Source organism: Anopheles arabiensis, chromosome 2, assembly GCF_016920715.1.
Source record: "Anopheles arabiensis isolate DONGOLA chromosome 2, AaraD3, whole genome shotgun sequence".
NCBI lineage: Eukaryota > Metazoa > Arthropoda > Insecta > Diptera > Culicidae > Anopheles > Anopheles arabiensis.
Genome location: NC_053517.1, coordinates 73,674,196 through 73,698,020, shown reverse-complemented (window position 1 = coordinate 73,698,020; position 23,825 = coordinate 73,674,196). Strand labels below are relative to the sequence as shown.

Here is a 23,825-nt window from a genome sequence, read left to right as displayed (position 1 = left end):
ATGTAATTTGTGAAGCAATGAGACCCACTAACAGAAAAGTTTGGAGACCCCTGGTCTATAGTATATGCAGTCTATATAAAAGTTTACATAGTACTAGGCTAACCCTGTAAACCGTGCTCAAATAATCTTACCGCCTAGGGCCCCAGATACCCTAAATCCGCCACTGCTACTGCACAGTTCATGAGTAATTTAAACGTCATGAAGGTTCCTTCTTAATTTGAATTTGATTTTATTTAAATAAATAAATAAATAAAGAGAACGCAATCTAAAACGATTGTAAATTTTAGTTTAATTTAATTATATAGTTATTTTCAATAGTTTTAAGCACAAAAATATCAGGCTTTAGGCCCAAAGCTGCTATGATATTCATTATAAAATGATTAAAAAAAAGATTTTTTAAAAGTTTGTCTTTTTCTATTTTATAAATATTGAAATAAGCTTCTCTTCAATATTTCAACACAATTATCCTTTAGCCAAAATGCATTTCCTCACTGAGTTATGTGAGAATTGAGTTACGTGAATTCGAGTTACGCAAATTTTTAATTACAGTTCAATTATCTCCAACAATTGTCAAATACAAATTAAACTACATTGTTTCTAAAAGTTTGAAATCGCTAAAAAGTAAATAGAAACGAATTTATCATTAGAATTGTATTTAATAAGTAAATAATTGCATAAGAGTACGATATTTCATCGTAAATAACTATTTATCAACTATCTTTTGGATAAAAACGTGATATTCGACATTCGTGAAAATTGGAGCTATGGGAATATCTCCGGAACGCAATATTCGTGTAACTCGGGAAAAGACTGTATCTATTTTTGTTGCCAAAACAAAATATTACTAAATTTTGCGTTAATTAACCTTATAATTGCTTTTGCATATGCTGTTTTAAGGAAATCTCCTAAATTTAAAAATGATTATGTATGAATCGTCTGAAAACTATTTATTTCTAAGAGGATATATTTAAAAAATAGGATAGTAACTAATTTTAATGCCATGGCCAATTTAGCGCATTCAATGTGGTTCGTTGTAGTATAAATTTTTAATGTATGTGCAAGCATGCATTTTGTGCAGATTGAGATTGATTTATGAATTTTAAAAATTATCACAAAAGAGTTGTTCAGTCCAAGAACAAGTTTACAATGAATGAGAATTTTCCATTTTCCCTTCTGCTAAACAAACAACAATTTCCAACAATTTCAACCAATTTAACCTATATCGCTATGCCTGCTACCTTTCACCACCATTATTAGTCTGAATCAACTTGGATCTGTTTAAAGCGGCATCGAACGGCGACATTCACGAGATGCATTTGTCACCCGTTTCACGTCTGCACGCCAAACGCTCGCCATCTTTCTCACTCGACTGCTGTACACGAAAGTACAAAATGCAGTTATTACAACCGGTTAGGATTCGTGGCGAGAAAGTTCTTCTTGCGATGAGCGAAAATTCCAAATCGAGCTTCTTCTCCCAGCCCGCCCGGGTGGTTAGCGTGAAAGTGTTGAGGTGTCTTATGTGGAAACGTATTCAGCATTGAATGAGAGCACAATGGCGTCGAATGAATGAAATAGTTTGAGTAGTTTAAATGTCTATTTAATTTGTTTCTTTTGATAAAGTCAGTGTCAAGTAAGTTCTGACGAACGGATTACAATCATATTTAATTAAATGACACTGTATTCTTGCGATTGAATCGATCAAGAGTTTGATTTAGATATTGCTGCCCAAATTCAAACCGAGCTAAATGAAACGCATGGCATTGACGTTGTACATCAAGAAACGCAAACAAACGATCACGCCACCCTTCCATGATAAGTGCATGGCCTATCGATGAATTATTTCATCCAGAAATGATAAATCAATCCGCGGCAAACGGCCCGACGTCCGTTCACATTCGTACAGCCGGACGTGTCCACCGTCGCGTGAGGCTGTGGTCTCACTAATCGCGCACTACGACAATGACGAGCAGTTTGCACGGTAGTAGCAGCATCAGCAAACCAACCAGTACCAGCAAATGGGATGAATAATTTATACAAATCAGCAGCAAATGTACAAACCGTCCCCACAGCAGGAGCTTTGATTTATGAAGGTTCATCAATTCGCTCTCGCATAAAGGGCGTACGAGGCATAGGTCACCGGAAGCTTCAACGTTTCCCAAAAAGGGATTAGCATGTTAAGTTTCGCTTTCCGGTCCGCCGCTGCGGTGAAGTTTATTAGCTGCCGGCGTGTTACATTTATTTGGGGACGCACACACAAAAAAAAGCTTTTCTTTTCCGTACGACATACTAAAGCGTTTGTACTCCTTCTCTTTCACAGAGGTAGAACTGGACCGATTCCGAACCTGGTGCCCGAAAGCGGGCTGCGAAACGATCTGTCTCGTTGGGCCGAGGGAGCAGCAGGCAGGCGACCAGGCCGGAGCAAACCAAACAGGCTCCTCGATCTGCTCCGACCGTATCGTGCCACTGTCGCCATCGTCCTCCAGCATGCCGTCGCCGTGCGCCGTGCACTGTCCCACGTGTCGGGAGGACTTCTGTTCCGGCTGTAAGAAGGCGGTAAGTTTTTGGGTTTTCACCTTTCACAATTTTAACGAACCATTTAAAATTGAACATGGAGAAAATTAGATGTTTTCATGCTAATAATGGTTAATATCAAGGACCTTTTTTCCATACCTTAACTACAATAAATAAGAAAATTGCCCCATTTTGTAATAGCTGCTGTGCGTTGCAATGAGGTATTTTCAAAATTGTCAGATGATTTCCAGCGTTTACCGCTTTACGCTTAATTACTCCGGACACTCAGACACTCTGACGCGTATGAAATCGCACTTATTAGATAGTTACGTGTGAGACTTGTTAGTCTATTCCCAGAAACATTAAGTTAGCAGTTGATCACATATAATCGTGACACAACTATTCCCTGGATAGCGTTGCCTTCTAAGCACATAGAGTATGGAATCTGTTCGATAATTCGGGTTTGTTATAGTTGCTTCTTCATTACAACGCAACAACTGTTGCAAAAGTTGTTTGAGGGCTATCAGTCCAGGGTGTGGTGGACTAGTGATGGGTAAAGTTGGCAAAAATCCGACTCCAATAATTTCGGAACCGACTCCGGAAGGTAGTCCACCCAGCATTATCCCGCGTCGTTCGGAATCGTTCGGAATTGCCCGGAGTCGTTTGGAATCGGAGTCGTGTAGAATCGGAGCGCTCCATTCGGAGTCATTCGGAATCGTTCCGAGTCGTTTGTAGCCGTCCGGAATCGGTTGGAGTCGGAGTCGGTTGGAGTCGGAGTCGCCCGGAATCGGTTGGAGTCGGAGTCGGCCGGAGTTGGCCGGAGTCGGCTTTCGAAACAAAGGCAACGCATACAACGTATACAACGATGTGCACGCGCAAAGTGAAAGACATAAAACCCAATGAAATGATATGCCCGATCACTTATACATTGCATCGGACGGCTCCTGTTGACTCCGACCGACTCCGAACGACTTTGGATAATTCCGAATGACTCCGACTCCGATCGAGTTCAGCCGACTCCGGACGACTCCGGGCGACTTCAATCCACTCCGGGCGACTTCAATCCACTCCGGGCGACTTTGCCCGAATCAGACTCGGACTAACAATAATCCTGAGTAAGATCGGAGTCATGGGTGCGCTCCAAAGAACACACCAATGGTGGTCCCATGGCGGGTATGTTGTTAGGTGGTATTTGAGTGCAACAAAGAAGCTCAATGGACATTGATATTCCCTTATCGTACCGGTATGACTATCGTAGTCTGGTATGAGTTGGTGATCAGTTCCAGGATCTGTTTGAGTTTTGTATAAGTTCCACGAACTGCATGGCTTCATGATTAGTTTTAAGACTAGTACGGGTTCTGGATGTGTTCCAGGATGGGTATGTGTTTAGGATCAGTTCCTGGTATGAGTATGAATTCATGATCAGCTCCACGGGTCAGGCGGATATTGGTGAGGAATCTGTTCCAGAATCGATCAGGATCAACTCCCAAATCGGAATGGGCTCAGGAATAGTTTCAGAGATTGTATGGATTTAGGAGCAGTTGACAGAGTGGAATCAGTTCAGGTTTAGTTCCTGGATCGGTGTGGGCTTAAAATCAGTTGGAAGTCTGAGATGAGCTTTGGAGCCGTTCCAAGAGCGGATAAGTTCAGGAATAGTTGAGATCAATTGCAGGACTGGCATGGGTTTATCTTTAGATCCAGGATCAGTAAAAGCTTACTAGTCATATCAATAAATGAACAAATACATAAAAAACTAACGCTTTCTCTTCGGTCTCTCTCTCTCTTTCTTTCTCCCATTGTGCAGTGGCATCCAACGATGTCGTGCGAGGAAAATTCGCGCCGCCTCGCGGTGGATGGCCAAACGGATGCGTTGGGCATCCCGTTCGACAATGATCTCATCAAGTGCTGCCCGATGTGCACCGTGCCGATCGAGAAGGACGAGGGCTGCGCGCAGATGATGTGCAAACGGTGCAAGCACGTCTTCTGCTGGTACTGTCTCGCCAGTCTGGACGTAAGTGTTCTGCATCTTATCGTTGTGCATCAACCCCACTAACACCTCTCTCTTTCTCTCTCCCCAATCCCATTCCAGGACGACTTCCTGCTCCGGCACTACGATAAGGGCCCGTGCAAGAACAAGCTGGGCCATTCGCGCGCTTCGGTCGTGTGGCACCGGGCCCAGGTGATCGGGATCTTTGCCGGGTTCGGCATACTGTTGCTGGTGGCGTCGCCGCTGCTCCTGCTCGCCGCACCCTGCATAGTGTGCTGCAAGTGTCGCATATGTAGCGGCGCCGCCAAGCTGGAGGAGACCGAGGTGGACTACGACGATGCAGCCGTCGCCCTGCACAGCAGCACTGGGCCGCAGCGATAAAGGGTCTGCGAGTCGGCACCATCGACCGAGAGGACATTTTGGAGCACGGTGAAGCTGACACCTGCGGCAGCCACCTTAGGAGTAGAGGGTTCGCGTTCGGTTTCCGTTTTGCGCGCTTCCAAGGGACAGGCGAACCGTGTGGTTTCGATTCGCCGTCCTCACAGTAGCTACAGAGCTGAAGGGAAGAGACTTCAGGACTTCTTGCTTACGGGTTACACACACACAAGTAGAAAACCACACTGTACACATACACACATACACACCGTGGTGGTGATGTTTTAAATCACGGGCTCCTAGCAGGGAGCCACGTGCGAACGCAGTAGGCTGTTTTTCTTATTCTGTCGCTTCACGTCAGTATTGTGGACTACTTTCCTTTCCATTGTTTCTTTACATTTGTAAAGCGTTTAGGTGAGGGAAGAAGGAGAAAAAAAGTCGTTCGATGCACATCGTACACGGTCCGGTTTTCCCCTAGTTTGTTTGTCTTTGGGTTTAGTTCCACATCTGACTTGATGTGCTTACCGTACGTTCTGCGATACATTTCGGCCGTATTTGCGCATAGAGTAGATAGAAAAGATTGGTAAAACCCCCGTTCCGTCTGAACAGAGCATTCCAGAACGTGCGAATGGTGAAATTCGGGAATCGAACACGGGTGCTGCTTACGCGTCTACGCGGGGAAACAACGCGCGTATTTCGTTTACTTTGCTAGAAAATTAAACTCCCGCACCATCGCTTCATTGATGGTGTGCATATTTAAAAGAAACATATATATGAAACAAATATATATACAAACATATATCTATATACAGAGAATACAAAACACACACACATTAACCATACGAACGTGAGCGCAAACAGTGCAAGCCCGCGCATACATTAATTAAAGTGAGTAATAAAAGAATTGTGATATTTACACACGTGTGATTGGTTTGCAATTGGCATGCGACGCGTCTCGCCCAATCGCTCTGCGTACTGGGTCATGTCCCACGTGCTACAACGACTCCATGCGACTGCCTGCGTGGTATACTGTGTAGTGTATATCCTTTCCTCTCCCTGCCCTCTTACCACCCCCTCCAATCTGAAGCTAGCCAACTTCATGCATACACATAATCGCTTCGCAACGTTGTACTTATGCTGTGCGTATATAACCGCTGCAATCCTTACTCCTACTCCTCCACCCCAAACCCATGTCCTTTTACCGTCGTAATTTTTATTCTCTCTGTCTCTGAGTGTGTGTGAGTGTGTGATGGGGGCAAAAGATCGAAGCCGATTTTAGTAAAATAAACTAAGCTAGTTTACTGCAAACTACTGCAAGCTTGCACTCTGCGGTGCACGATCGCGAAATACAAACATAAACACACATACAACACACAAAATGTGGAAGAAATTTAAACGTAAATAATAAAAAAAACCCTGTTTGTAGTTAAATTATTCAATTTTACCGATTAGTAAACGTATCGCAAATGTAAGTGTGCGGTGGGTGCGTGTTGTACAAAAAAAAAAACAGGAACGAGGAATTGTTTGTTTAGTCGTCGTCCTTCCCTCCCATCCCAATATACTTCCACCCATTTCTTCGTACTTATAAGCATAGAGGGAAGTTTAAAGAAAACTTGCGAATGGGGTTGCATTAGAAACCTTAATTCTTGGTGTGTTTTATGTACGTCTAAATATGTTTGTGTGCGTGTGTGCGTGTGTGTGTGTGTGTAGAGTTTGTCCAATTTGGCAGAAAGATAAGCTAAAGGCGGACTCCACAACAACAGCTTTGCAGTTTTAATGCAATTAGACAACATTGTTGTCCAGAATTGTACACATTTTGTTTATAAATCGCATGATCGCGTGAAAGTTAAATAAACAAAAAATCCACTTACACACACACACACACACACACACACACATACACAAGAACAGGAAAAAGGAAACCGTTTGCCGGGCAAAGCACGCAAGAAACATTCTATCGAACGATCTGGTGATAATTTTTAATTATGTTTTAGTCGATCGAAATTCAAATCTAACTGTTAATAAACTGTACTCAAAGTAATAGGCTGTGTGTGTGTTTGCTTTTGTTTCTTTTTCTCAATCTCACCAAAGCGCAAAGGGGGAGTCATCAGCGGGCGGGTGGTTTTGTTTTTAAACGCTGTCTTGCGGGAATTTATTTAACTATATAGATGTGTTCTGCACAATCTCTCCATTTCTCGCTTCTGGCTGCTGCCGCTGTCTTTCATCCTTTTCGACTTTCGTGATCCAAAGTGTGGCTTCCGCCCGAAACTGCTTCAGTCAAGTTATGCTACCTTACAAACTAAGCTTTCGCTTCAAAACGAATCCGCATTGCCTTACGATGTATGGATTAATGGGTTCCATAATCAAATATAATGTCGTCACTTTTTGCCCTTCCCTTCGCGCCTCGGCCCAACCAACGTAGCTTCTTACACAGCTCTAGGCGCCTGTGTTTGCGCGTTCTGTCAAGCTCGATACAATGCAAAGACAGGATGAATCGTTACTGGTAGAAAACGAGTGACCAGTCCGTATCCATGGTAATCCAGCGTGGTTGCGTGATATTGCAGATGAGAAGATGAAACGCAGCATAAGGAAGGTTGTTTGCTACGCGGGGTGGATTTTCGAGCTAGCAGCCCGAAAGCGTTCGAAAGTAAAGGGCCCCAGGCAAGGCGCTCAAGAGAGAAAACAAAAATTGTGGTTGGTTTAAAAATAAAACATGTCAAATACTTCCAATCTTACTACAACCAGTAAAATAGCAAATTGGTCACGCATCGGGGGCCGCTCTCCGTTCAGTCCATTCCCCACCCTCAGTGGCTCAGTGTGGCCGGGGTGGCGGCATCAGCTCGGCATCCGATCGAAACCCGTCCTTCGCAATCAGGGTCAGCAGCCGATCCTCGGTGACCGGATTGCGGATGCTTTCCCACACGTTCTTGGCCGTTTCGTAGCTGTTGGGGAACGACTTGTCCGTGCGCTCGCGCATCAGCACCCAGCCATTTTCGAACTTGCACTCGATGATCTTGTTGTTCAGCTTGCGCAGCTCCTTCGTCAGCTTGATCTCGCCGTAGCTGTGCTCCATGCCGCCGACGTACAGCAGCCCCTTCTTGGTCGGCAGCATGCCCTGCCCGGTTTCCTCCTTTATCACCAGCCGAAAGTCGATCGAGTTCATGTGATGCGGTTTCCACTTAAGTACACGCGGGCAGACGCCCGACTCGTACGGATCGATCGAGGGCTGAAAGATCAGCCCGTCCGGCTCGTGGCCCAGCCCTTTGGTGAACTTTGGCCCGAGCAGTGCCCGCGACTGCATAATGTCCCAGAACTGTTTCAACCGCACGCCGAACGGTTCGCTCTCCCGGTCCAGCCTGCCCTGCCGTATCGCGTTGGTGCGCGGCTGTATGATTTCGCGATCGATCAGGCCCAACCGGTCGGGGAAGAACCGCTGCTTGCGCACCTCCCGATTGTGCAGGTAGATCACATCGTACACGAGATAGCGGGGGATTTTCTTCCCCTCGCCGTAATTGTCCAGCACCATCTCCCCGTCGACAAGCGTGTCGGTGATGTGGACGGAAGTGTCCTTCAGGGTGGGGAATCGGATACCCTCCGCCTTGAACACCGAGTTGTCGCGGTCGAGGAAGTAAATCTCGCCCTCGCGATGGATCAGCATCATGTAGCGGGTGCCGTCCGCCTTCCAGGACACCCGGTACGGCATCTCCTTGAGGTAGCGTATGTTGTGCATGTCCATCGAGACGGGCTGCGCGCCGGCAAAGCCCTGCAGCTTGCTGCCGCACATCTCGCGCACTCGCTCCTGCAGCTTAGCAATCAGGGCTTCGTCCCGCACCAACGTCACGCCCGGCACGTCTTCCATGAAAACTGCGTTCGGGTTGTACGAGGCTCGCTTGAAGCGCTTTGGCGTCTGCGGCGCCCCTTCACCGTCCTGTGAACGCTTCGAACCGCGCGGCCTACTTTCCTCACCACCACCACCACCGTCGTCATCGTCATCCTGCTCCACCAGCTGGTGCGCACCATTGTTCGGCTGGTCGCCATCGTCATACTCCAAGCACCAGGCCGGCAGTTCCGGCGGAGGCGGCGCATCCTCCACGTCCCCGTAGCGGGCAAACAGTTCCTTCAGGTAGTCGCCCTTGTAGATGCCCGGTGGGCGGGCCTGGGCGAATGCCATCACGGCCGCATCGACCGCACAGTCCAGTCGTTCGACCATGTACGAAACGATCAGGAACCCGGTCCGGTTGAATCCGTGAGTGCAGTGAACGCCAATCACGTCCAGCGGATGCTCCTGTATGAACTCCTCCACAATCTCAATGAACGATCGCACATGCTCGACGGACGGTGTTTCGCCGTGGCCACGACACTTCAGCTTTATGTACGTAGCGCCGGCGTCCTCGATCTCGTTCTTATCGTAAAACCGGTTGGTGTTGGTCAGATCAATCCACAGCCCGATGCGTCGCTTCTGTCGCTTCATCAGATCGAACAGCATCGACGGTGCGAAGGAGCATTGGACGGGCATCTGCGACTGAAAGTCGCGCTTGAGCGGCGTCTTAAACGCTATGAAGCGATCGGCTATGATCGAGTCCGATTTCCGCGGGCAGTGCAGCCACCGATGCGGGATCGGACCGGGTCCACGAGACATAGTTGGTGAGTGAGTGAGTGAGATTTGCTTGTCTTCCGCACGGGGATGATGTGCGGCGGTGGTGCCTCTACACAACCACTACCAATAATCCCGACGGGGGGAATATTCTGGCGGAATCGAGGAGCTGTTTCCCCCGAGTTGTACCGTTGTACCTAAACGTCTGCAATGATAAAACGCACAACCGCAGTTAGCAGATTGTGTGGCAGAGAAGTAGGGGCTCCATCGCGGAACACTTCGTAGTTACCTTTTGTAGCAGCTCACTGCACCGTCATCGTCGCTTTTCGATGGCTCCAGCAAACGCTCTAATACGTGCCTTACCCCTACAGCTTCGTATTCGCCGTAGGTTTCAGGGGCCAGTGGCCAAGCACAGTACACTGGTGGACGTATCCGATGGTGCAGCAAATTTCCGATTTCGCTACGCAAACAGTTGTACCAGAAATCGCAAGTCCTCCCCGTGCTAGACAAGGTTGGAGAACGTGAGCATTAATTTGACAGCAAGAAAAAAAGTCGCTGGATGACAGTAGGGGATTGAACGAGTTTATCCGAATTGGAGCGCAACTGTCATTCGACGCATAAAGTAGAGATGGGCAAAGTATTTCTCAAAACGACAGTTTAGCCCAATTTCAGAAAGATAAAAGCGTCCTACCACAAATCACAAGCGAATAAATACTGTATCGTTCAGAAATGGCTACAAATAAATCAACAATCGCCAGATAAAGGATATGGCTAAAAGGATGAAGCCGGAATGACATAATTATTTTGGTTAGGCCAACAATTACAAAGTAGAAGTGATAATTTGGTGTTAATTTACTACAATGCTGCATTTGACTTAGATCGTGGTCGTCTAAGATGCTGTATTTTTTCCATTAAAATTGGACGACTTATAAAGCGCACATGTAATTGTGTAATGTAACCAAGACTATCGATGATTTTGAATTGGGAAAATTTTAACATGTGATATTGTTTGGATATGTTTTTAAATTTTCGCGACTAGTGGTGAAAGCTCGGAATCGGACCTATCTGATTCCGATTCCGTGTTCTGATTCCGATAATGGAATCGATTCCAATTCTAGAGCCCGTTCCAGAGTTAATTCCGGAATCGATTCCCGAATCGGTATTAGCTCCGGAATCAGTATCAGATCCGGAATATAAATCGACGTGGGAATAGCAATAGGCTCCGATAAAGGAATCAGAACTGACTCCAGAATTGGAATTAGCTCCGGAATTAGAATAAGTTCTTGAATTGATATATGTAGTTTAAAAAGCAAGTGCGGGAATCTCCATGAGAATGGATCGTTTGCAAGTAAATTTTGATTATTTGCAGCCATCAAGACGTAGCATAATTGTATCCAAACCTCTATTCTTATGGAGATGCCGAAACCGAGTACGATTGCGAAGCCGATTCTGATTTCGAAGCCAATCCCAGAGCCAATTTCGATTCTGGAACCGATTTTGATTCCAAAACCGATTATTATTCCGGAGCCAATTCCGGAGCCGTTTCCGGAACCAACTTCGGAGCTAATTTCGGAATTGGACCTACTATCCGGAATCTGATTCCAGAAAACTTTGGAGCTAGCCGGAATCGATTCCGACGAAAACTTAAATTTTCCCATCACTATTCACGACTATAGCAAAGTTTACTCCCTATTTCGACAATGGTCCTGTAGATTCAAACTTACACATCTTTTCGCCAGTAATTAGAAATATTTATTTAACAAAAGAAGCTTTATGTTGAAAACGCCATTGCGCTACCGTCTCTGACAAAGCATCAATCGAAAAGACATATTTCATTGAGACACTTACTTTATTTCTATTTATCATTCGTTTGCCATAAGTACCAATTTTGTATCATTAATGCAACACGTATGATTTATATTTACCCTTGAAAAACTTGCAGATACTTGGAGATACGTTTGCAAACCGCGGATCAAGCGAGAAATTGTTAAAATGTGAGTTCAATGCAGCAATGCATGTACGGTTGAATTAGGAAACCGGCGCAGTGTTATGTTTAAATTGTTCCTTATATACCACACTACATTTAAAACGTACAAAACACTCCACACAGTATTACTAACATGAATCGCGTATTATTACCTAGACGAGTGTGCTGCCCGCTTTGCTTCCGATGACTCCGTTTGAAGCTGATCTTTGCTATCTTCGCCAGATACTAAATACTTATGACTATTTATCGCACCAGGCCACGATTCTCGAAACTCGTGAGAAAAGCAGTCTATCAAGTACTACGTTACAGCTAAGTACCTTTTCGTCGCTCACAATGGCACACACACACACACGCAATCGAAAAAGGATTTGAAGGAGGGGAAGGGAGGGAGGATGGTTTCGTACATCGAACAATGGAATGTGGACAATGGGCATAAGATACCTCTGGGTGGGAAAAACAAAGGACAATTAATTCATTACACCCTGTTAAGTGAACCCAGCAATACAAACTAATCGATAGTTTAGTAAATATTTAAGAAAAGAAGAAGAAAAACATAGAAAACAAACCACAGAGACACATCTATCAAACCTACACCCATAGCAAAATATGTGCAAATAATAGCAGTGAAAAGGGTAATGAAATCGTTGTATCAGCATTTTAAAAGGAAAATTCAAACTCTTGACGAGGGCGCACGGTTGGTGAATATCGAAAGACATTCCCTCCCAACCCTAATCAGTTTTTCCTCACTCTCTAACCCAAATCTATATCGAACCTAAATAATCACAGACAATAATCATCAGCAACTGTAATCGCACAGATAATAAAGGTAAAAACACTTGTATGGAACATTTACCGACAGGATGATTTTCACGAAACGCTCCTTCTCTTCCTAATAAACCTAATCGTGAATTTTGCTAAACTCTAGCATTTCCGCATTTTGAAACGGTTCCGTTTCGGCTTCGGAGATTATTTGCTTCAGCCACTGCTGAATCTGCATCGTGTGTTCCTTCGTTTTGCCCGCCCCGGCATTCGCTAGTGTGGCCAACCCGCTAGGCATGCCGTACAGCTCGCCCAACACAAACGAAAGGCTCTTCTCGCACATCGAGGAAGGCATGTCCAGCATCTGCCGTAGTTCCTGCTCTGACAGTGGAATGTTGAGGTTCGTTTCCGGCTCGGCTGGGCCACTCGGGGCGACGATGCTGCTGCTGCTGCTATTCGAGACGCCGTCCGCCGTTTCGTTGGACGGTTGTTTCGAGTTGGAAAGCGTTTCATCGGTCGCAGACGATAGTGAGCGGTCCGAGACGGACGAACTCATCACGGCAGGCTGTGATTTTACGCTTCCGCAACCCGTCCCACCGCCCAGCTTCGTCTTTAGTATATGGTTGCGTAGGATTTTGTTCTCCGTTATGAGTCGCTTGTAGAAGCCACACTCCGGACTGCCTTCCTCGGAAGGTCCCTGATCCGCGCCCGAAGTCTTCGGTACCGCGTGCTCCTTTTCCCTCATTTGGGGTCGCTCCGAACAGGAGTTGATCGTCAGATTGGTGACGTTCTTAAGATTTATCGTACTGCCACAGCTGTTCATCGTAACGTGATTTACGTTTTTCATACGCTTGTCGACCGCCGCTTTGCAGGCGGCAGACGACTCGTGCACGTTTCCTTCGGAATCGGTGCTGGTGGTGGTATTGCTGGGTACAAGCAGTCCATCCGTTTGCGAGGCTTTCGGTATCATGCGCTGGGGCGGCAGCGAAAGTGAAATCAACTTTTCCCCATCACGCGACACATTGCGACCATGTTTGGCGTTGCCGTTGGAAACGCTTCCCTGCAGGTTGTTGTTACTACCATCGTCCTGCTGCTGTTCACCTTGAAAGGAAAGCGAATCGAGCGGCGGCAGATCCGGTATGGAGCAACGACCCCTGTACAATCGGTGCGCTGTTGGGTCGATTTTACACACACGCAACGTTTCTAGGCCATCGTTTGTCGGTTCGTCGACGGTAGCTGCATCCAGGAACGGTTTCGGCATTCCAATCGTCCGATCGATCAGCTCACGACTCTCGCTCAACGTGAGATTTATAATTGATTCGCGTACCATCTCGGCACTGTCCTTGATAAGACTGCGATTGTTGAAGAACTCCACCACAATCTCCTCGCTCTCGGGATTGCGCTCGTCATCCGCACCCTGGCGGCAGCTTTTATGCATCAGATCGTGATCGTTCGAAGGCAGAATGTAGTCCTCGTTCTCGTACGGTTCCTTCTGGAGGATTACGTTAAAATTGTCGATATTGTACCTGCCGTACGTGCGGATGCGTCCGACCAGCTCATCCTCACCGTCCCCCAGAAAGCGGATGCTGTCGTACTCGAACGTGATGTGCTGCGCCTGCTGCACCACTACGGTCAGCTGTCTCAGCAGCAGCTTCTCTCGCAGATCAATCGCTTTGCGCAATCGATCGAACGAATCCGTAACGTTTTGTTTCAACTAAGGAAGGGAAAATTAGCCAGAGAGCCAGAAAAAAAACACACACGCATAAAAATCACAATCTCCCCCGGGGTCACGCCATCTTCCAGCTTGTGTACCTTTTCGAAAAACGCATTGTTTCTGTTGATGTCCATTGTTACGGATTCGATGCCGTCCAGCTGCCGAACGGGAATGATAGTCCCCGCAGGACGAGGGCAATTTGGAAACGCAAACTACAAACTATTTTCACTATCTAACTCTCGTCGCTGGCTGCATGAACACCACTTTTATTTTTCGTTTCGATTGTTTATATTCTGTCAAGGGAACGAGCTGCACAGCTGTCAGTTGCGCCAGGAGCCAGCACAAAGGGCGCTTCGTTTTTGTCGAGAAAATTTGACTTTTTTTATTATTTTTTTTCGAAGAATTCATGATTTTATAGTAAGTTTGGAGTATTCAGATTACAATTTCAATGCTGTCCCATTTTCTTATGTTAGTTTTGAACAAATATTTCAAAATTATTTCCAACATTTCGCATATCCTTTTTTGCAATGTCAACCCCATCTGACAGATGAAGTAAATAAATAATCCTGAAAAAGGGGCAATCATCTGTACCGGGTGGCTAGCTGGCTGTACGGGGGTGGTGATTCTTTCCGGTCGAACGAAACAATTCACGGTTACTGTGTGCGCAATAGCAAGAAAGAAGCGAGCTCGGGTTCATTGTAACTTACTTTACAATACTGTCTGCTTTCAGAAATGTGAACAATCCCGTGGGGTGCGTTGTTTTAATTGCTTTTGTTTACCTCGGACAGGAGACTCCCGAGAGCGCTCCTGTGCGGCACGGAAGCTTCAAGGATAATTTGCCACCCCGACACCACCGTCGTCGAAGTACGTTCAGTGCTGTTACTACGTCATCGTCATAATCTACTGGGGGTTTTCACCTGATTTAGCAATGATGTAAATGAGCGAAAGCATCCCCCTCAACACTACCGCCGGATATCGCTTCTACTGCAGCGAAACGGTATTTGTTCTGTTTCAGGATGAATGCACCGTGTCGGAGAATTGTCGGTAGATACGGCAATCACAACAACGCCGATGATGATGACGATGATGCATGAAGCATCACCCGCGTCACCACTTACACCTGGTACGATGTCAGTAGCACACGATCGAGACCGAGAGCGCGTATCTTCCTCTTGCTGCTGCTGCATGTCTCCGTCATTTCATGCGGTCGATAGAGGCGTATCATCGTCACCATCACCATCAGCTTCATCATATAAATCAAGGGCACAGCATGCGAGTGGACCGTCCGTTTGGTGGCTAAAAATAAATAACAATGCACGGAGAGCATTGCTACAGTACCGGTCGTCGTGGATGTCGTCGTCGTCGTTGTTGCCGCCGTGGTGGCCATGAACGTAAGCTCGCCGTAGTTCGTTACCAGCTGCAGTGGAACCCGATCGTTGCAGCCTTTTGCAGGACGTTCTTCGCGCGGGACGGGATGTTTACCGTCTTATATAACGACAGTGTGTGCAGTGCAAGCGACAGCGTGTTTGGACGATCGTGTTGAGCGCCTCCAGCGCCTTGCGTACGAGAAAGTATAGGAAATCGTTTGGTTTAGTTCGTTTGTTCACAATGGATAAAACGGTCCCGGAGCCAAGTGCTTCGAAGCCTCCCGCCGCTGCGGTGCATCCTAACAGCAGCAGCAGTGGCCCCAGCGTTACAGCCAGTGGAAAGGGCAAACGACCATTTCTCGGTTTACTCTCGAAACGCTCGTCACGTGTTGAGCCGCAGCGATGCTCGGAGAGCGAAGACGAGCAGCAAACGTTCGACAGTGGGTCGAGCTTCAGTCTGGTCGGTAATCATCATACCGTACCCGCAACACAACCAAATGCATTGCGGAAAGCGACAACAGCAAACAATAGCAGCAGCAGCAGCAACAACAACAATAACCACAACAACCGCAACAACAGTAGCAGCAACAGCAATGGAGGCACCGTTACCGCTACGACCACATCAACCAGCAGCGCAAGCCAGCGGCAAGATTCGTCTAACCCGAGTGATACCAACTCGTACCAGCTGCTCTCGACGTCATCGACGACGACTACTACCACCACGACCTCGTCCACCGGGCCGGAGGGTTCAGCGGTGACGAAAATACCGACCGCTGTACGAAAGCGTGACGCGTCCTCTACCCGACTCTCGCTCGGCAATCGTTTGAGCAATTACGTTGCAGGATCAAATAACACATCCGCCAGCACTGGCGGCGGAGCAGGCGGACAGTTCAATCTCTGCTGCTCGATCGACGAGGCGATCGTGAAATCACCGCCGCGCAATCGATACTCGCATCCGGCGACGGGCAGCTCCAGTGCCGGTAGTGATTCGTACGATCTCGAGATGCAGCAGCGCCGGCAGCAGCTAAAGCTGGAGCTAACTGCCAAGACGTGCACCAGCTATCCGATCGAAAAGACGAGCCCGTTGCGACACCGGCGACCGCTGGAAGTGGGCCCGCGGGTGGAAACACCCCAGGAAGAGGAGGATGTAAGCGGGCGCAGCCCGAAGGCAAACGTTTCGCTCGTGAACAATCGCGTCGTAACGAAGCCGATCGTTTTCCGCGAGTACCAGAACCACACGCAGCGCGCCATCATGTCCAGCAAGTCACGGTTCAAGGAGCGCTTTCTTCCACCGCTGCATCGCTGCAACATGGACGGGTACGAAAAGATGGAACAGCACTACAGCTCGCCGAACATTGCCGAAAAGGAAGACGATCTGCTGCTGCCCGGTGGGTGCGATTCGCTCGATCAGCACGAATCGCGCAAATCCATGTCGTTCGACATGGTACCGACCGGTGCAGTCGGCGACGGCGGTACGGACGAGTCCGACACGGGCGTAAAGGGACCGCCGGGCTCGGCCGATTCACTCGCCCGGCAGGCCCTGATGGCTGCCCACGTGCTCAACTTGATACCGGCGGAAAAGGCACGCCAGCGCAACTTTCTGCACGGCCGGCTCGGCTCTACGTCGCTGCTAGGTGCAACGGAGCTGGACAAAATACTTCCCACCCGCGAGGTTACCATCTTTATCGGCACGTGGAACATGAACGGCCAAAGTCCGCCGCGCCAGATGAACGATTTTGTGCTGCCGACCGCACTCGAGCACGTGCCCGATATTATTGTGTTCGGTACGCAAGAGTCCTGCTCGGAGCGGTTCGAGTGGGAGGTGACGCTGCAGGAAACGCTCGGCCCATCGCACATTCTGCTACATTCCACCAGTCTCGGTACGCTCCATTTGGCCGCCTTCATCCGGCGCGACTTGATTTGGTTCTGCTCGGAACCGGAAGACGCCTGTCTGTCGGTGCGCCCCGGTACAGCCTTTCGCACGAAGGGTGCGGTGGCGATCTCGTTCTGCCTGTTTGGCACTTCGTTCCTGTTTGTAACGTCCCATCTAACAGCCCACCAGCAGAAGGTGAAGGAGCGCGTGTCGGACGTGAAGAAGATTATACACGCGCTCGACCTGCCGCGCAATCTTACGGTGAAGCACCGGAACAAGGACGTCACGCAAAACTTTGACAGTGTGTACTGGTGTGGGGATTTAAACTTTCGGCTGAGCGAACCGCGCGACAAGCTGATGCAGTGGATCGAAACGACCCAGTTCCCGCTGCCGGCCCACCTGCCGCACGGTTTTATGCACACGGATCAGCTCACCTCGGTGCTTTCGGACGGGGCTGCGTTTCGAGGATTCCGCGAGGCTAAAATTACCTTCCCACCTACGTACAAGGTATGGGCAAACGCTATTAACGAAATGCTAACAGCGTTTATTGAACCTGCGTTTAAATTTTTTGTATGTTTAATTTGTTTTAGTACGATCCTGGAACGCAGCGTTTCGATTCGTCCAGCAAGCAGCGTGCGCCCGCGTACACCGACCGTATCCTGTACAAATTTAAACCACTCCCTGTGACAACGGTGCACCGGCGGGGTCAAATTTGCCACCAGGAGGCAAAATATCGCATCCTCCCTCTCCGGTCAAATGTATTGCGTATGATTCAGTGCAAAGCATCACCTCGTCCGATCACAAACCGGTATGGGCACTGTTCCGGAATATCATTCGACCTGGCATTGACACGTAAGTAGTCGTCTTTTTTGTGTGTGTGATTCGTAGCAATCAACGGTTGCAATTTGTGCATTTTTTAAGCGTTCCATTAGCGGCAGGACTGTTTAACCGTGAAGTTTACTTGGAAGGCATGAAGCGGCGCTTGGACAATTCGGGAGCAGGTTCATCTGCCGTGTGCAATATTCAATGACGCCGGCTGTTTGACCGTTAAAGGTAAGAAAAGATACGTAAAAAGGGCTCTGTGGAAGATTGCGGAAGGTTTTTTCAACAATAGGATCATAAGAGGACATTTTTAGCGCGAAAACAAGCAGGGAATTTTAGTGGAACAATGAATTGATCAAACCAAGCGATTTGACAATGTGCAATGCTGGAGCTTACTATTGATAAGACATATATAGCTTCCACAGAGTAAGGTGTTAAAACTAGATCGAAACTCTACCATTACATAGAGGTGGCGTAAAATTAGTGGATGAAACGTATTGTGGTAAGGCATGCCGTATTGGCAGACGTATTGGCAGACTGATATGCGGTCCTTTAATTACTTTACGAGCCACTTGTGCGCTTGAATACGATAAAAAAAAATTACTATGAGCGTCAGTGTGAAGGCGTGAACATTAGCCACTTACAAGAATTTTCTCTCTCAACGGAAAGCCTTAAGTGTTCCTTCTCCATTTACTCTAGTCAGCGATGTGCAGTAAGTGTCTCGCACATGTAAATGCCATCGATCGCAACCACTAGTCATCTACTCGAGTACACAGTTAACCGAGTAAAACCAACCAAAAACAGATGATTCTCAAGGCTCATTGGCTCATTAGCTTAAACTAGGGAGTAAGTGTTTTAGCTCGTTTGTGAGTGTATATGTGTGTGTATAGAAGCGTTACTAAAATGCAATTGAGACCCAGAAACTGATATGGAACATAGCGGTAGGCATCAACTAGATGTGGTAAATGATAATGACCTAACTGCAGGATAGATTGCCAGTGACTGTAGCGAGTAAAAAGACAAAAGAAAACCTTGTAGCCTTTCTCTGTAGTTTAGATTTATTAGAAATTGTATACACTATACTTACTGCAGCAACGCAGAGTGGAAAGGTTTACAGCACTAGACCAGCATCGTGATGTGTTCCGATAAGTGTTTGTGAAGAGAAGGGAACGTAACCATTTCGAGTAACTGAAAGACAAACTAACTGTTGTAGTAGTGCATATTTCGAATCAGCTTTCAGACCGTGTATCTCACACAACTGCAGAGGCTGAACAAACATATCTAATGCACTAGAAAACGTCAATTCGATGCTAGGAACGATTTACTTTACTTTTTACTACAGCTTTACTTTTTTGCGCAGAAAAGCATTGACAATTTACGCGAGTACGTTATATGTTTATTATGTTTATATGAGTTGTGATCTTAAAAAAACACGGTTCTAGTCATCAGGTTCAGTGGATAACATTTAATTCATGTGGTTTTTGTTTTTATTCATTTTTATTCATTCGCTTTTTTATATCTTCAATTGCGTGTTTACTGAATCATTTATAGATTTACTTAGTTGCTTATGGATCTTTTGAGTTGATTTTATCTTTTAATTATTTTATTGTTTAACTCTACATAAGATAACATACTATAAGCATGATCATTAATTTGAAACTAGTTTGGCAATAATATAATCTACAAAAGTCTTTACCGTATCTTAAGCTTTCAAATCGCTAGTTAAGAAAAACTGTTCCACAAATAGGAACTTGGTGTGATAGCTCATGTAGTAGTAGATTGATTTTTCGTAACAAAACAATATACACCTGTATGAAACCTCTACACTCCTATATGATACAGTACTGTAGATCAGCTGAAAGCGAGATTCATATTATTAATACCAGTAGCGATCGTGTTCGACCTGAGCCTACCAACCCAACTATCTCGAGTAGTGAAGAAGCAAAGAACTTTCTTATTCCTGTGCCTTTTGCTGTTTTACAAAACAACATATACGACGCTCACTGGCGGTTGAGCAAAAACCGAGCTACTAACAAACATCAACAAGCAACTGTCAGACTAGTCGCACGATACAACATTGGAATGGCGAAGTTTATGGCCGTACTTAAAAAAAACATTATCATCCTGGATGCTTATAAACAATATATTCGATTATTATCATGTTCCACTAACGATGCATGCATTCCTTTATACATTCTCCAACGGGAACCGGCCCTTGAATGAGTGAAAACATAGCGTTCTACTACTACACGATTGGATATTGTTTTGTGTTCTACCAGTAGTTCACATATTTAAATTTGGCTATTAAAAGTCTAGAATCTAGCGAAAGTACTTTAAGTTTAGCCAGTTCCAAGGACATCAGTTTCATAAACAAACAACCACAAAAACCATCCATTCCCTTGTGTGCTGGTCAGTTTAGTATACACGTGTGAACGACAATTCTTAAAATTCATCCAATTCTCAACGCTACCAGATAGGTGATCTTAACTTAACACAAAAAAGGCTACATAATATACATATACATCTCTAAGGCGTCTCAAATGGGAACTGTATCGATATCTTCCAACTGCGTTATGGATTAGAAGAAATATAAACAAAGGAAAACTATCTCATAACGTGCAGTAAAAAAGAACAAATAGCAGTCTTATAGCATCTAAGAAAATGTACTCGAGTAGCGCTCCTCTTGGCACACAGCAGAACTCGGTGCCATCAGAGTTAAACTATGGCTCTCTAGGTTAAGTAGCAATAGTAATGCATCTCAAAAGAACCAGCTCATCTTGATCAGCAATGAATGTACGAATAAAAGCAAATATCAAATCAGTGATGAAACGCTGATTTCTTTTACCATTTTCATTCTTCTCTAAAACATAGCGTACTACTGCTTTCCCTTTTTTACCAAACTTACACTAATATCACTAGAACATATGCTAAATGTGGGAGAGCATTAGAATGTTGTTGCACTAAAATTATTCAAATGTTCCAACCGACTGATCCGCAGGAACGTACGCAGCTAAAAAGAACGCAGCCATTGCAAACGCGCCATCTAGTGACGATTTTGATGATGCATCAACACAAGCCCCGCCTTCTTTTTCGCTCATCCGCCATTTTTGTTCTCAAGGCGTTTCTCCGTTCACTGTGTTTTTCCCCACGCGATGTTGAGAATTTTTATTCCTGGCGCTTCTCGTTGTTTTCCACGGGTAAAAACTGCGTTTACTTGTAACAAAACGTTCCGTCTCATGTATCGCAAGCTTGGCGGCTTATCCATTTTATTGTGATACTTCCGGTGTTCGTTTGGCAACTTCACTTCCCCTTCAATTTCTTCCCCTAATCAGCCAATGTTTCAGTAGTTGAAAAACTGTGCTTTTCCTTCGAAAAAAAATTCCTTCATGATGACAAGATAACGCTACCACCCCAGCCAGCGCTTGCTACCTACAGCCAACATATACGGTGAAGACACGGTTTCCGCTTGTGTTGCTGTGTGTCAGCCACCAGCAAAGTATCCTAACCTCACACTGAACAAGCCTTATGTGTACGCCGAACCAGACCACTGCACACGACGATGCGCTTACTGTTTACTAGACACAAAACGAAGCCAATCGTAGGATTCGCTGGTAGATGGATCAGCAGTCACCTTGTGTGTTCTGGCAAGGACCGTAGTGTTGATGGTGTTGGATGCAAGCTGTAGTAGTAGTGGCCGTAGTAGTGGTGGTAGTGGTGCATGTGTCTGTACGAGAATCGTCGGAAACATATGCAGAGATATTTCGTCTTTCGATGCGGGATTAGTGCATCGTTATGAAGAATCGCCAGTAACATAACCTCTCTTTCGGGGCAGATACGCGGAAACAGAATTCATGCCTCCGCCGTAGACGTCCGTGCATGGGTGTGCTGCTGAGTTCTTTAAAGATTTTCCCAAACTAAAGCTTCCCGTACACAAGTGACATCAGTGAGAAGCAAAAACAAAGAGACTGTGATATTTGTTGGTTAAAAAAACAGCAAATCCACTTCCAAATGCGTTTGTTGTCAGTTTGTGTATGTGTGTGTGTGTGTATAGATTGAATTGAGTTTCTTCCTAGCATATGGGAAGCAACAAGATGTTTAGGAGACTTCCATTTCGTTCCGACGCTAACTAGATTGCATCCAACGACAACCAAACCGCACACGAAACGAACAGAATAACAATCCATAACGTTAACGTACGGCTGAACAGTTTCCGTGTCAGTTGAGTTCATTTTCAACACGAAAGTCACTACAAGCAGTTGTGAGGCCATCGTCAGAATTTGTTACTGGTGCATCATTATTGTGGTGGAATTTATGAGGCAGAAATATGTGTGTTACTAAGGCGTGTGAGGTGTATTGGACAAGCAGGTGGTTGGAGTCGATGCAAATGTAATGAGAAAAATAATAACCAACAGCATTTACCAGCAGAACTTAAAAAAAGTACAAGTGATTGATTGTTTGTGCGAAACAATCCAATGGGTGAAAATTGAGTGAAGCAAGAAGTTCGTGAAACATCGTATCAATTGTGCGCACGCCATCGCTACAACCCTTCCTCTCATGTGATACCGGGAAAATGATCGATCAGCAGCCGAAGTTATCATACTGTAAGTTAATTTATGTATGTTTGCGTTAGATAGACTGTGTACATTATTGAGCTTACATGGCCTGTTTGATGCAAACAGTGCAACGAAGTGGTGATATTGCAAATACCGTCGGTAAAGCAAGCACATATACAACCTTGTAATAGCATCTGTGTGTTGCATTATACACGAATCAACGAATTTTGCTTTGTATCAGCTTATTGTATCAGATTATTGTGTCATCTTTGTTCTGGAGGAATGTTCTGTTTCTGAATTTCTTTTAAAAGTTGTCTAATTTTATCTACTGCCCTGTAATGAAAAGGCTCAATCATTTTATTTTAACAATTTAACAACTTCCTTGTATTATTTCTAGATATGTATGACGTATACTGGTAGTCCCTGAGATACACGGTATCGTTTAAAAGTGGATTCGAAGATACGCGGTTTTCTAAATTTTAGTTCTTTGAGCCAATTGAAGTGATTTGACTAAAGCAAAATTGTTAAATGCCGAATGTTGAATGCCGAATAATCGAATGTTTAAATTCATTTTAAAGGTTTAAAAATGTTATATTCAGTCAGAATCATTTAAAATAATCAATAAGGAGGCTAAAACTACCCCCTACTTGCAAAATTACACGAAAATTAGTGATATTTTCGCTGAAAACCGCGAGTTTCGACTTACGCGGTATTTTCCGGCCGTTTTCGGTCCCATGAACCGTGTATCTTGAGTATCACGTCTGTATATTTAAATACTTATATCATAGATAATTTAGAACTGAGTCAATTTAAAACATCAATACATGTTATGTTTGCAGATATAATGGTATGTTTTTGCATATTTCTTCAAACTGGAGCGCACTGTTTTTGTTTCTTCTTTCATGGTACATGATATTTACTTTTTTTGTTGATACCTTCTAATGTTTGCATTTTTTCTTGATTGCTTTCTTCATGCTCTTTTTTTTTTGATAATGGAAAATGCGATACATCTATTATACGGGCTTAATTGAACTTATAATGCAATCTAATAAAAAGATTAATCTATTTATTGTGTTATCTGGATGATGAATGAAGTTTAGCTTTAATTCGAAATTATTTCTTGCTTCGGCTTACGTTTGATTTGGTTTGGTTGGTGAGCAGTTTTCTTGGATTTTTGGATCCATTCACTGTGATTTCAAAAGCAATGTTGCTGTAAAGTATTCATCACTTTCGACAAACATATGTTCAGAGTGTTTTAATTTATTCAACCTGCTCCTTACAAT

General features: G+C 45.4%; 5 protein-coding genes across 5 annotated transcripts in view; 3 read left to right on the top strand and 2 right to left on the bottom strand.

The window, feature by feature from the left end:
• Positions 1-6,914, top strand: part of LOC120898159 (mucin-5AC) — a 47,222-nt gene extending 40,308 nt beyond the window's left edge. The window contains 3 exon segments of the mRNA XM_040303613.1: positions 2,318-2,553; positions 4,316-4,522; positions 4,601-6,914. Of these exon segments, the coding sequence (XP_040159547.1) occupies positions 2,318-2,553; positions 4,316-4,522; positions 4,601-4,879 (722 nt within the window). The 3' untranslated portion in view covers positions 4,880-6,914.
• Positions 6,915-6,995: 81 nt separating this feature from the next.
• On the bottom strand, positions 6,996-9,995 carry LOC120898157 (mRNA-capping enzyme). The gene is made up of 2 exons (XM_040303611.1): positions 9,757-9,995; positions 6,996-9,672 (listed from the first exon to the last, which is right to left on the bottom strand). The coding sequence occupies exon 2, from the start codon at positions 9,510-9,512 to the stop codon at positions 7,686-7,688; it is 1,827 nt and encodes a 608-aa protein (XP_040159545.1). The 5' UTR covers positions 9,513-9,672; positions 9,757-9,995; the 3' UTR covers positions 6,996-7,685.
• A 1,201-nt stretch (positions 9,996-11,196) lies between these two features.
• LOC120894181 lies at positions 11,197-14,247 on the bottom strand. The gene is made up of 2 exons (XM_040296619.1): positions 14,026-14,247; positions 11,197-13,927 (listed from the first exon to the last, which is right to left on the bottom strand). The coding sequence occupies exons 1-2, from the start codon at positions 14,059-14,061 to the stop codon at positions 12,353-12,355; spliced, it is 1,611 nt and encodes a 536-aa protein (XP_040152553.1). The 5' UTR covers positions 14,062-14,247; the 3' UTR covers positions 11,197-12,352.
• Positions 14,248-14,457: 210 nt separating this feature from the next.
• Positions 14,458-20,842, top strand: LOC120894159 (inositol polyphosphate 5-phosphatase E). Its single transcript, XM_040296584.1, is given in 5 exon segments — positions 14,458-14,587; positions 14,658-17,674; positions 17,758-17,874; positions 17,877-18,019; positions 18,089-20,842. Coding segments are annotated over 4 exon segments (2,508 nt in total). The 5' UTR covers positions 14,458-14,587; positions 14,658-15,535; the 3' UTR covers positions 18,198-20,842.
• Positions 20,843-20,879: 37 nt separating this feature from the next.
• The window catches only part of LOC120894167, a 32,172-nt gene continuing 29,226 nt past the window's right edge, over positions 20,880-23,825 (top strand). The window contains exons 1-2 of the mRNA XM_040296597.1: positions 20,880-22,354; positions 22,415-22,590. Of these exons, the coding sequence (XP_040152531.1) occupies positions 22,560-22,590 (31 nt within the window). The 5' untranslated portion in view covers positions 20,880-22,354; positions 22,415-22,559. The remainder of the gene's footprint in view (positions 22,355-22,414; positions 22,591-23,825) is intronic.

What these genes read in the sequence shown, in the direction of transcription:
- LOC120898157 (XM_040303611.1), bottom strand. Translation starts at nt 9,512, where the DNA reads ATGTCTCGTGGACCCGGTCCGATCCCGCATCGGTGGCTGCACTGCCCG.
- LOC120894181 (XM_040296619.1), bottom strand. Translation starts at nt 14,061, where the DNA reads ATGGACATCAACAGAAACAATGCGTTTTTCGAAAAG. An exon ending in ACAATGCGTTTTTCGAAAAG is followed by an intron (nt 13,928 to 14,025) that starts GTACACAAGCTG and finishes TCCCTTCCTTAG; the next exon opens with TTGAAACAAAACGTTACGGA.